Here is a 13,761-nt window from a genome sequence, read left to right as displayed (position 1 = left end):
TGATAAATATTGCCCTTGAAGAGAATCGAAGAGTTCAACGAACATTGTCCTCACTTCCAACTTGGCCTGCTGAACGTGGACGAGGGGTGCTTTAGCTCAGCCATTCGGCGGCCACTCGGGCGTTTCGTGATCGATTCATATCGGAAGCACCACGATTCGTCGCTAGTCATTATAGACGTGTTTGGTTGAACAGAAAATTTTGCCACGGTCCTTTGTTCCATTTTACACACGCAGATACGAGCTGGGAAAACGTGTAAATTTCACGCTCCTTCAGCGTGGACTGATGATAACCGGCTGCAAGGGTTAGAAGGTATAAAGAGAAGGGGACTTGATAGCGTTGCTACCGCCCGTTCAGTCCAACCGATGGCGCCACTTGTGGGTCCGAGGAACAAACTTGCCCAGGATCGAATAGATCTCTCCAGCGCGCCCACTTGTATATTTGTATATTTCAATAAATCAAAATTTGTCCGAGAATCTTTTAAACAGACTATGTACGTTATCGCTAAGCATGTGTGAATATGTATGTGTATATGTGTGTGTGGGTGTGTGTGTATGTTTTTTTATTCAACGTGGTATGTATATATTTATATAATATGGCTCGCGCGCGCGGGGTTTATGTATACAGGAGAGGCCTTTAAGTAGCCGAGTTCGTAATCATAGAATCACAATGTTCATTATCTCCGCTGCCGCTATCGCGTTTTTTAATTTCGAAATAACACTTTCCATCTTAATGAATACATTTTTTTCCACCGAGACACAGAGTCCTCTTGTAATCATTACGCACCGATACCAGATAGTCAAAGAAAGAAGGGAGCGGGGGGGGGGAGTAAAAGAGAGAGAGAGAGAGAGAGAGAAAATGATCTCTAGCGAGAATTTACATCGCGCGACGATCGATTCACTTATCTCGTAACCAGAAACAATGACGAGCGCAGGATCGTTAGAGAAAGACTGATCGATTTCATTCGAGAAACGAACTTGAAGGACTCCGTCGCGCGAAGCTAACCGTCGTGCGAGCGTGACTTCCGGTACGATTTGACACTGCAAAATTAATTTCTGTTTTCTCTTGTCGAACGGGCAATTCGCGCGAACTCGTCGGCTTTTTATCAACTAGTAATATGCGATCAACAAGGATTCGTTACGAGTTAATTGATATAAATTAACGGTAAAAATTACGGGGAGAAACTTTGTCAGCAGGAAAATTTCACGTTTGAGACGAAACGCCCGACCTTCGTCTTCGACCTTCGGAGAGAAGTCGTCGGTCAAGAGAGAGTGAGGGAGAGGGGAGATCTCTCCGGTATCGAGAGCCTGCTCTTTTCCTTACAGTAAGTCGTTATGAAAATTGTACTTCGCAAGAGAAAGATCATCCGTACCGGCAAGCCGAGTTTCGATGGGAACGCGATTAAACAAACGGATGAACGAACGAACGAACGAACGAACGAATCGGAGGATTCGGGTTAACCATAATTATCACCGTCGCTCTCTGCATTGCTGCTGGTGCTGATACTGTTGTTACCACTGCATCTTCCTTTCACGATCAGTCGGCGGTCCGCCATTTCGGGGCTAATCACGTCGCGCGAGAGCGCGGGCCACGTGTCTCGATGTTGCTAGTGCATGTCGACGAAGGCGCGGAGGTGCGCGGGCACTTTGACGACCCTCTGCGTGCTCTTGATCACCCGCGCGGCCAAGCAGGTCAGCGTGGTGTACTTGATGGGGTAAATCGAGTCGTACCTGCGCTTGTCGCACAGCAACATCTGGAAGGTGCAGCGGTTCTTGTTGACCGCGTCCAAGTGCGCGCCGGCGTCGAGCAGGGCGATCGCGAGGTCCGGTCGCCATGGGCACGACAACGCGGCCAAGTGCAGCGCCGTGTTGCCGTCGTTGTCGCGGGCGGTCACGTCTGCGCCCACTCTCAACAGCGCTCTGGTCAAGTGAGGCGACGGGAACTTGCAAGTGGGATACCTGCTGACTAGGGTGCCGTCCTCGCTGTGGATCAGCTGCAGTGCATCGCGACCCTGCGCAAATGCGAAGCATGCGGATTACGTGTTACCGATACTGTTTTGTTCCTTTCCTGTGAGAGGGAGAGCGAGAGGGAGAGAGAACGTCTGGCATTCTGGTGACTGGAATTGCATACTTGCAATGTGAACAAATGCGAACCATTTATAGCCGGATAAGCCACTTTTGCAGCAAGTGTGTGTCAGTGACAATCGCAACGTCGCTGCTGCTGCCGTTTTCTTAGAATAATAATACATGTGGCTGAGGTCGAAAAGGATTAAATTTTTATCGGCTACAAATTAACGATCGTAGTTGATCAACAAATTATCATTAAGATTTGCAACCTTAATTGCAATCGCAATGAATATTACTTTCACACACAACACTTTTTCGCGAATGTATCGCGAATTTCTGCGACACTCAGTCTTTTGCTATTTCTCTAGCCAGCGGAATCGCCAGTCCGTTCTCTCCCGCGCTTTAGAGGGAGCAGTGAAGCACGATGATTGTACGTATTGAAATAGCGGCAATCGTCACGAGCACTGACCTGCTTGCCTTTGGCCTTTATCCGGACTAACTCGTAGATCTGCTTGTGCAAAGCGACGTACTCGTCGCTACCCTCCTCCGCTGTCTCGCGCGTCAACAAGCATGCCAAGTGCAGGGTAATGACGAGGACCCTGTTCAAGTATGTCAAGTCGCGCTCGCAGACGGGCATCTTGTCCAACATCTGCTTGCCTCTTTTCACCTCCATAACCTGCGAACAGTTTGCCCGCGTGACAATAAGCAAACGGTCGCGCAAAGCGATATTATCTCGGTCGAGAGGCACGACCGCTTCTTCTGGTGACACACTCACGGCTTTCTCGAAGACTCTCAAGAGCTCCTCCCGTTGTACCGGCGGTACTCTGCGACCTCTGGTCGTCTGTCTGCCTTCTTCGCCCACCATGAAGCTGAAGAGTTCCGTAAAACTGAACAGAGAGCTTTGCGTCATAGGATTCAACGGCTCGAGCATGTTCTGTTGCATGTCGAGCGCGTAGTTCCACAGCTCGATGCAGCGACGGAATTTACCCGCGTCCGCGTAGACCGCCCCTCTATATCGGATGTAGTAACTAGTGTCGGGGTGGGCCGGTCCCAGTATGCGCTCTCTGATCACCAGCGCCTGCATTCGCATCTCATCCGGGTCCGCGAGCAGCTCGTCCAACGCCTCGGGCTCGGATATCTCCCGGGCGAAGTCGTAAGCGGCTACCAGCGGCGAGAACTTGGGTTTCGATATCACCGGGCCATCTCCTCGATATCTGAGATATGAAAACAGTCGCGACGAATCTGGCATTAAAATTCCTCTCCCTTCAGCGAGGAAGGTACGTTCGAGGTCGCACCGGGAAAAAACAATGGATTAATCCTACTAAAATTATAATAATTTTCAATCCCGATATCACACTCTATTCTTCTAAATAAAGAAAAAATCAATCAAGCGCGATACCAACATAAGATGACAGACGTCAGCACTATGGTTACTGACTATAGCAATGACGTTTTCCTATTCCTGATTGTAATTATTCTACGCAATTATATAGCAGCAAACACACCATTCTCTCTCTCTCTCTCTCTCTCTCTTTCTCTCTCCTTCTAGTGTATATACGTGCGTGTTGTGAACGGTCGCCTTTTGATGAGAAGAGAATAGCAGACCGCCTCTGCACTCGATTTCCCGATTACACGAGGAAGAAGCTGGGACACGTACCGTTCGTTCATGGCTCGTTTCCAAAACTGCAGGGCGCCTATCATGTCCCTCTTTTTGTCCACGTACGTGGCCCCGAGCAATTCCAGCGCGTCGATGCGTTCTTTCCTGCTGAACAGATGCGGCATGCCTATGAGGTACTCGACGATATGCGTGTGACCTGGAAGACGCGGAAGAAGTTTCGATCAGCGCTCGTTGTTCCCTCGGCCGTCCAAGCGTTGCGTTGCAGTGATCGCTTTCGGACGAGCGAGCGAACACAGTCTTTCAAGATGGAACCTTCGTGCGATGCGCGCGGAACTTTCTGGCTTTAACCTGTTACTGCTGCCGCGAGGAGTGGCGTCATCCCGTACGAGTCTACGTCCATCTGGGCGCCGTGCTCCACGAGCACCTTCAGTATCTCCAGAGATCCGCTCTCGGCGCAGTCGTGCAGCGCCGTGTTGCCCTTTACGGACTTACGGTTGGCGTCCGCCTTCAGCGCGAGTAGGAACGTTGCGATTTTGATGTGACCCCGGTAGCACGCGATCATCAGGCACGTGTGCCCGTGTCGGTTCGCCATCTCGATATCTGCAACAAACGCACACGCGCGCGCACGCGTTCATGGAGGATGTTTCCAAGGTGTCACAGTTTCTCTCATTTTACGAAGGGCATCAAGATTTGCAAACAAGGACATTTCGTAAAGGAAAGACAGAGTTTCGTCAAGTTTCCTGTGTTTCTCTAGGCAGAATCTCAAGTGTTTTTTCCTCGAAGTTATGCACACACACACACACACACACACACACACACACACACACACACACACACACACACACACACACACACAATGACCCACGTTTATGAAAGGTTTACGCAGTTTCTCTCAATTTTTTGTCTTACAAAGATCACGATTGATAGACAAATATTCATAAAAGGAAAGAGTTTTATGAAGTCTGTCCTTTTTTTTTTTTTTTTGTAATAAGCTATTCTCCGTCTCTGATATTTTTGCCAAAGTTACGGCCAATCGACTTATTTTTGACCGAGGCCTACGCGAGAGAGAGAGATGTTTTTCAGCCCGCAGACGGTAAACAACTTATGATAATTGAGATTTCACATTTCCTACCTGCACCGTGTTGCACCAGAAACTTGACGATGTCGTAATGTCCGTCGAAGCAGGCGGCGCGGAGGGGTGTAGAGTTCGTCTTTGTGATCGAGTTCACCTTGGCGCCTCGTTTCACCAGCAACTTCACCAATGCCAAATGGCCAGCCGCGGCTGCACACCACAAGGGTGGCGCACCCTCGATCGTTTCGCCGTCGAAGACCACTGAAAACGCGCGAGCGATCAGCCTTTGGCTGATGAAAAACTGATCTGACTCGGCTTTGACTCTCCGGAAGGCGGAGGATCGGTGAAAGTCGAAATCAAAAGCGACCCGAGTAAAATAAGACTACGATGCGACGCGCCGGACGGAAGAAACGAGATGTTCATCATGCCGGCCGGGTTAACTGCCGATCTCCAACTTATTAATATTATAATTGTATCCCCGACCTATTTACCGCCTCGTTCGTCGACTCGTTCGAGATGAAACTCCGTCACTCTATGCAACGTCAACACGGAGAAGATAATTCCGTTAGCATAACTAAATTCTCCGTTACCCGGGAAGAATAGAGGCTGAAATGGAGGCAACTCGGCTTTCTAATCAGTCATCAGGCTTTCTAAATCATCTATTGTATTCACTTATCCCAACCGAGTTTATCTAGCGCAGCTGAATGTTCAGCAGAATTTCTTTTCGATCGCGCTGTGCAAACAGAGATGTCATTCTTCCCCCTCCCCCTTCATCACCCTCTTTCTCGTCGTCGGATTTCCTTGCCTTATTCAGTTCCCTATTCAGTTGCACTAACCGACATCTTTCTTCTCCGTGTCGCGAAAGAATATTTCCTGCAAACATATAAATTTGCAGACAGCGAATAGATCAAAGTCGTGGAAACATTAAAGATCGATAAGAGTCCGAGCGGTTATCGTCGCTCAAGCTGAAGCTAGAATTCGCTCATCAAAGCGGACGCGAGGACGAGCTCGACTCGCGCCATGACGATCGCACGCGCGCAGATCCTGCGCGCTCGAGAATCGTCCGGATAATTCGCGGGCACGAGCCTCCGCCTCCGGGCGATTCATTTCGGCGGGAGGATCCGGGCATACCAGCGGTTCATCGGCCCGAACAAGGCCGTTAATGAAAGAATTGCGCTCTCACCTGACCCAGGTTGCTCCACGTCCGCCCCACATTTTTCGATGAGATACTCGGCGACGTCGTAGTGCCCGTTCCGACACGCCATGACTAACGGCGTTGCGCCATGGGTTTTGGCGCCGACCAGTTTTCCTACCTCATCCTTGGCTCGATGGTCCAGAAACACCTTTCCAGGGGGAGAAAGAAAAGAACAAGGCGTATGTAATACGTGCGCGTAATACGCGTAGCTTTCACGATTTTTATGACCCGCCGCCGTGACCATGTAAAGGATGTAAACTCGCGAGCGAACATCGACATAAGGCAGAAGCGGAAAGAAAGGGGCAAAGAGAGAAAGAGAGAGAGAGAGAGTGAGAGAGAAAAGGAAAAAGCAGAACGGCATCGATTAAAATTGAAATTACGATCCTTGCGACTCGCACGACTCGACCACAGCAAAAAAGACGAGCCAGTCGGAGATATTCGCTGATTATTGGGCGCGGTGAAGCGCCACTTAACATTGAGATGGGTGAAAATTTACCCGATGATGCTTTTTAATTTCTATCGTTAGATAGCAGCACATTACACAGCGGTGTCCCGTTGGGATTTATAACGTTCACAAATATCTTGGGCCATTTATGCTCAAATAAGGGAAGTTTCTTCCTACACGGTGGAAGGTTATGTTTTCCTCAAAAAAAATTGTATATGATTTAAAACTGTCTTATACGTTGCTACAAATTTTTATCAAATATTTATACTTGATGTATATAAAAAAGAAAAGAACAAAAAAAAATAAAAAATGTATGGGTAGAAATTCACCCGTAATAGAAGGTATCAACATTCTGGTTCAAATAAGAAAAGTTTTTTTCCTACAGTGAAAGGTTGTTATTTTTTCCTTAAAAAATTGTATATGATTTAAAACCGTCGGACACATTGCTATAAATTTTTACCAAATATTTATACTTGATTTTATATATTGATTTGATATATTATACTTGATGTATACTAAAAAAATAACAAAAAATGTGTGGGTAGGAATTGATCCGTAATAGGAAGTATCAACATTCTACTTCAAATAAGAGAAGTTTTTTTCCTACAGTGAAAGGTAGAGATGTGCAAATCAAGAATTTTTATGCCGAATCGAATCTCATTTAAAAAATGTTTTTAATTCGAATTCGAATCGAATCGGATGAAATCGAATCGAATAATTAAAAAATTTAACATGACTATTAAACATGCAAATAATGAGAGATTTTAATATGAAAGAGAATATTGATATTGTAATATCATCTTAAAATAAAATATATATTTAAATATTTAAAGTAAATTATAATTAAGTTATTAATTAAAGTTAAGTTAAATCACAAGTTAAGGGTTCAAACATACAGGCTCAGATGGCCCGTTTTGTAACTTGATGCGCGCAAACGAAAATGCATTTGATTCGTATTCGAATCTTCGCGATTCGAAATTTTCAAATTATTTAGATTCGAATCATAGGGATTCGGATTCGAATCGAATCGAATGTAATTCGATTCGAATTCGAATAGTTCGCACATCTCCAGTGAAAAGTTGTTACTTTTTCCTTCAAAAATTGTATATGATTTAAAACTGTCGTGTGGCATTATTGCTACAAATTTTTACTAAATATTTATACCTGATGTATACTAAAAAAAAAAACAAAAATATATATATATATGGGTAAAAATTCACTCGTCCTGGAAGTAACACAACATTCTAGTATTTAAGGAGTTAAGAGGCGCGTTCGCCTCATTATTCGCCTCGAGGGAGGCAAAAGCGAGAAACCGGCAGAACTGACGCGTCAACTTACGTTGGACAGTACGGAACCCGTGATTGGAAGCGCTCGGATGCTGAAACACGCGCGCAAACACTGCGCTGCGCAGCGCAGCGCAGCGCGACAGAGTCGACTTCAACGTCGCCGAGGCGGCTTGAGCGAATTACCGGGCGCGTCACACACTGCGAAGGTCTCCCCGCGAGAGCGGTTCGATCAAATGATAAATCGTCCGTCTCCTCGTCCTGCGCTCTCAAGGCTCACGAGGAGACAGATCTCCTCGCCGGCGGGATTCGCCCGCTCGACGCGAGATCATCGATTTCGCGAAGCGCGGTCGCACGCGCGCTTCTCGTCCCGAGGCGCACCGCCGGGAGAGTCCTCCTCCGAGAGACCTCAGCTTCCGGCCTAGCTCGGACGTGGACCTTGCGCGGTGTATAATTGCACTCGCACGTGGGCGGCCGGAAGTCTCCTCGCTGATAAGGACACCACGGGGGAGGGAGTCTCTCACGGCACTCGCACGACGCGGTCGGACATGCGCGACTCTCCGTCACGGGCAGCGTATATGTCGCAGCCAATATATCGCGACTCTAAGATTACAACATGGACGCACCGTTGTTACTTCATCGAAGTAGCGCGCGTGCTGATCGAGTAACGAATCACCGTGCGATTATCTCGTTACCAGAGACGGCGGCCTTCCGGGTGACAGGCAAAACGCGCGCGCACGTGCGCCGCGTGTTGGCGCTCGCGCTCGATCCCGATTGTGGAGCGAGTTTTCCGCTCGACAGACTCGTCAGATCGTGCGACGGCGCCGGGAAGAATCTGAAACACGACGCCGACGACGAAGTCACGAATCTCGGCGACCGCGAAGTCTCTCATCAGCGCCGACCGGAGGAGCTCTGTCCATGCGCGCACCCGCCTAGAAGAAGACTGAGTGCCGGCCAGCCGAATCCCTAACCACCGGAGAAACCGTCGTGCTCCGGCACGGTGGACGCGTGCGAGTCCCGTTAAACGAATAATCGAAGACATTGGACCCATCGTGACGAGCAGAGCTAACCGCTACACGTTGCGCGATGAGAGCTGCTATGAGGTGCACCGAAAGCACCAGGAGAGAGGTGGGAGAGAGAGGCCGATACTTTTCCGCTTTGTGTCCTCTCGCGGCTCCCTGCCCCTCAGCGACCGAAACCTCCCCCTACTCCTTGCCTCGCCTCCTCCCTCCCCGTGCTTGCGCCTCCCCCCTGCCGCTCCAACGATGCCTCTCCCTCCTTTAAGGAGAGAGGACCTACTTTTCGGGAGCACCCTCCCCGCGCTGCTCCTGTACTGAAAAAGTCGGCATCGGTTTGTTCGAGAACTAGCGATTAAAGAAAGAAAGAGAGAGAGAGAGAGAGAGAGAGAGAGAGAGAGAGAGAGAGAGAGAGAGAGAGAGTCTTAGAGAGAGAGAGAGAGAGAGAGAGAGAGAGAGAGAGAGAGAGAGAGAGAGACGTATTTTTTCGCGACTTGCAGACCCTCGCGCATTTGTTTCCCTTTGTCTCCGCAATCTTTAGCGCCGCAACGAGACTGAGCTCGCTCTCGTGACGAGCGAGTGGATGCGATCGGAGAATATTTGTCCGTCAAGACAGAGATGGAATTGACTCTGGGAGAAATGGGTCATTAATTCTTGGGTTATTAACCATGCGTGACATTTCACCCTATGAGAATTTTTCATTTTATTAAAAAAAAAAAAAAAATAAAATAAAAAAAAATCACACTGACCACACTGACAATTTTATAGACGTTTATCAGTGGTGGCAGCATTGTGATAAAACAGATCAATTTTCGCATATATTTTGCTGTAAACAATAAAACAAGAAGAGTTAAGACTTTGGAGTTTTGATGTTTGACGGTAGCTTTCAAGGGTGAAGTCTGAGAGCTTAATTCAGCCTAGAAAAGCAATCGCGGCGGGAGAGATGTGACACTCGAGTTTCGTGAGGAGTAACGAGCAATTTGCGAGGTTAGAAATATACAGGAGCGTGCAATGTTTCATCGACTGAGAAAGAGAGAGAGAGAGAGAGAGAGAGAGATTGATAGGTCTTTTTTTCTCTTCGGGAATCCCGATTTTAGATTCAGCTTTCGATACAGGCTCGCGCACCTAGTCGTTTTCTCGCGTCGAAAAATGCAGTAACTCGAATCACGCGGAAAGAAACCAAATCTTGGCTGCTTTTGCGTCGTTCTTTTTTTCTTCTTGCTCTTCATCCCCCCCCTGCCCCCGCCAACAGAACCAGGTACCGTTATTTGTCTGACCGATTTACTTTTTCGTGGGTCCGACCGTTCATTCTGCTCCCCGCGAGTCCCTCCACCACATCCTTCACCTTCTCCTCCTCCTCCTCTTCCTACACCCCTCTTCTCTTGTGTCGCGTTCCCATTTGGTTCCTCAATAAAATCTGGGTAACGGGGACAGCCGATGCCGAAACGGGCTCGTAAAAGAGACGAGATAAAAGAGACGCGCCTTTATGTCACTAGCGCTAAGAAGAAAAACGCGCGATATTACGGGCGCATCTCGCGACAGTAATTTTCTACCTCAACACGCGCAACAGCTGTGTAGCCGTAGTAATAACGGACGATCATTAATAACGACGGCAAAGATGCGGCCGATGAGTGAATACAGGCCGCGCGGCACGCGAGAGAGGCCATCTTACGATTACGTAAAAAGACGAGAGAATTACATAAAGGAACAATTCGCCGAAACGCGCCGACTCGGCGATTCGTCGACTCGAGTTTTCTCGACGCCAGTCGCGACAAAAGTGTGTGTATGTGTGTGTGCGTGTGAAACGAAAAATAAAAGAAAGAGAGGACAAGAAATTAAAAATGCTACGAGCGATTTCGCGCGCGAGCGCGGCAACGATGAAACGGCGGCTTCTATCGGAAGGCAACTTTGCGGATATTCAGACCCGATTAACAAATCACTCCTACCAGCGCGTCACGGTGCGAACGCAATTATTTCCGACGTTTGTCTCGCATGGAAAAAGGGTTACGCAGCTGACTTCTCCCCTTGCCCCTCGTAACTATACGCAGTTGCCCAACTTTTTGTTCCTGAGTCAGTCAAGAAGCTCCGCTTCGCTCCCGTTATTTTACTTATCCGTTGCTGCACAATTGTAACGAAAATCACGTTCTTTTCTTTTACAATATTTTTCTGCTCGGTACACTGGGAAAAGAAAAAAATTTAGCATCTCTAACAAAACTGTTTGGATGAGGCATTTTTTAATAGCAACCAAATATCTTGTTTTATATAACAAAATATTTCGTTGTCTCAACAAAATATATCTTTCTGCTTTGTTCTCCGGACCAAATGATTTTGTTCTTAGACTTGTTCATACATAAAAATTAAGCATTTCTAGTTATTTTATCCATAAAAATTACGTAATAACGAAATATTATTTTACACAAACCAACATAATGCCCAATGGATACTATTTTGTCTTTCTGTGCACTAAAATTTAGATTTTATACATTAAGAAAAAATTATAGTATTTTTAACAAAATTCATACAGTCGAGGCTTTTTGGTTGATGTAACAAAAGTACGAACGTTATACGAACAAACCGTGATCAAACAAGATATTTGTTTACAGGAACTAAACAGTTTTGTCGGGCATATTTTAACCAAATTATTTTGTTGTTACAACAAAATTTTGATTCACGCAACAATACATTTTTCCTAGTGTAGTCTGCACATCTTCCTCTTGCCGCGCAGGATCCTTCGAGGGTAAAGCCTACGGCGATGATAAGCGCATCTCTCTGCCCCCCCCTCTCTCTCTCACAAGCGTTTTCTCGACGTGTCGCGACTCACACTTCAACTTCTTTCTCCGGGTTCTTATCCGCGTATTAACCCACATAGGGCGATGACACGTCGGAAAAGCCGGCCGGTCGGCCGGCCGGCAGATACAAACGAGGGATCGTCGCTCATCATCGATGCATCGAGCTCGCCTGCGAGTCGTAAATTCGTCAATTAGCGGCCGGGGATTGGTGACCGCGCACGCGCACGTTGTTATTCATTGCGCGAGTGAAGAATGCATACGCCGGCCGCAAGGCGCACCGTCACGGAGTCGCGGACGCGTTCCACTTAAATTTTACGTTCGTCACTCGGAAAAGTTTGCGCGCTCGTGGCCCGCGGATGCGCGGTATAGACCGAGTAGGCGGAAAGTGGCGCGTGTTGTAAAACGAACGCTCGCCGATTCATTCGCGTCGCGTAGCGCCCGAGTAACAGTTTCGCTAAGTTATGACGGCACGTCGATGCGTCGAGGGATCGGTCGTTAATCTGGGCTACGGGGGGACAACGGAGAGCTCTCTATTTTACGAGCCCCGGTTCGTGGGTCACATCGGCTCGCTCGAAGGAACGAGGTTTACGAGTCTGGGCTCTGCCACTCGCGCGGTAGCGGAGCTGCTGCGCGGCGTGAGCGGCATGAATGAACGGCCGGGAATCAACGTCGGCGATCAACATCACGTAAATCACCCGCGAGACGCGGTTGACTCGGACAATCGGGCCCGTGAATTGATTTCGGGATCTTTCACGGACGACGCGTGCTCGAGATCGACGCCCTTATTCCTGCGCGGCGCACCTCATGCGCGGATGCACAATACTCGAATCCTGCGTGGCAATCGAAGGGTGAATTTGTCGCACGAGCGTGTGACATAGGCGCGGTCAGGATGCGCGACACGCGAGGAAAGGTGCGAACGGTCCGTCCCCTGTGTGTCATTTATATTTGTTATTTTTTTATTTGTATTAATTATTTTATATTTACATTTTCATAGTTATACTAATTATTTATTTATATTTGTATTATATATTAAGTATTTTTACATTTATATTCATTTTTATTTAGCTGGATTCTTACTTTTTCCATTCGCCTCCTCACGTCCCGCTAAAAGGATTTTTTTCCATAAAAAAAAAAAAAAAGAGAGAGAAAATATTTTTTATGCCGCGGGAGACTTTTGAGAAGCGATAAAAGTCACAAAATATTGATGAGGCGCAACCGCTCGAGAACGACAGACGGTTGCCGAGCTGCGGGGGCTGACTTGAGGACAAGAGAACCTAATTCCAGGCTCGAGGAACGCCATCTGACTTCTAATTTCGTGCGCGCGCGCGCGCGTCAACATTGTGCGATACCGGCCGATCGCGGCGCGACGCTTTCCAAAGCGAGCGGAAGAAAAAACGAAAATCGAGGCCGGGCGGGGTCGCGACTCGAATTCCCGGCGAGCCGTGTAATTCCCGCGGAAACGCTATGAAAATCTTATCACGCTCGCGACCTCGACCGACTTCGCGCCGCTCGTGTGATTACGGCGTTACAATTACGCGCGCGTGCGCGCAGGCCCGGCATTCCGCAGCGGCGATAAAAAGCTCCCGCGATAATTACGATTACAACACTCGCGTGCTGGAAAATTGCGCTCACGCGCTCCCAGCCATTTCGCAAAGCTACGCGCGATACATCAGGCTACTGCGACATCGTCGCGCGCCATTGTTGTCGTCGTGACACGATCGCGGCCAGAAGATACGGAGGACAATCGCGGCGACGAATTAGAAAGCAATCCGCGTCGGCCGTTTCTTATTATCGTCATCATTATTATTATCATCCGCGGAAAATTGGCCGAACGTCGTTCCTTCTCTCTCTCTCTCTCTCTCTCTCTCTCTCTGCCCCAGGGGCGCGATCTAATCTCTTATCTTCCCACCTTTATTTATCGTCGCTCACGCTCCGGCGAGGCGGCCGCACGATAAATCGTTAATTTTCTCCGCGAAGCGCGATGCAATCGCGTTCCGCACCGCCTTGCACTCCCAAAAGCCCGACTTTGTTAGAAAGTTGTCGCTGCTCCCGGCCGATCAGTCAACATCGCGGAGCGCCGCTACCGAACGACACTCAGGGGCGTACTCGTCGACTTTAGCGGGCAGAAGTCGAAACGTGGCGATTGGAGGGGCCGACGATCTACGGCTCACTTCATGGAGTCGGGATTCCCCTCTGCGTGCGAGACGAAGAATCTCGCGTCGTGTCCCTCGAATTCTCCCTCCCCCCTCTGCCGCCTTCCGACGATCCGGTACGCTCGC

The 13,761-nt window shown here is 48.4% G+C and overlaps 1 protein-coding gene across 3 annotated transcripts in view; it reads right to left on the bottom strand.

Moving 5' to 3' along the window:
* Nucleotides 1-473: 473 nt before the first annotated feature.
* LOC105181179 (protein fem-1 homolog CG6966) overlaps nt 474-13,761 on the bottom strand; it is a 47,412-nt gene continuing 34,124 nt past the window's right edge. For all 3 annotated transcript variants that reach the window (XM_011137788.3, XM_011137806.3, XM_011137797.3), the window contains exons 2-8: nt 5,938-6,097; nt 4,815-5,015; nt 4,031-4,282; nt 3,722-3,878; nt 2,840-3,278; nt 2,534-2,740; nt 474-2,009 (exon numbers count right to left, since the gene is read on the bottom strand). In XM_011137788.3, coding sequence (XP_011136090.1) covers nt 1,605-2,009; nt 2,534-2,740; nt 2,840-3,278; nt 3,722-3,878; nt 4,031-4,282; nt 4,815-5,015; nt 5,938-6,097 — 1,821 coding nt within the window. In that variant the 3' untranslated portion in view covers nt 474-1,604. The remainder of the gene's footprint in view (nt 2,010-2,533; nt 2,741-2,839; nt 3,279-3,721; nt 3,879-4,030; nt 4,283-4,814; nt 5,016-5,937; nt 6,098-13,761) is intronic.

The sequence above is a fragment of the Harpegnathos saltator genome, unplaced genomic scaffold (genome assembly GCF_003227715.2).
Source record: "Harpegnathos saltator strain DR-91 unplaced genomic scaffold, Hsal_v8.6 scaffold38, whole genome shotgun sequence".
Classification (NCBI taxonomy): Eukaryota; Metazoa; Arthropoda; class Insecta; order Hymenoptera; family Formicidae; genus Harpegnathos; species Harpegnathos saltator.
This window is presented reverse-complemented; position numbering and strand designations above follow the sequence as displayed.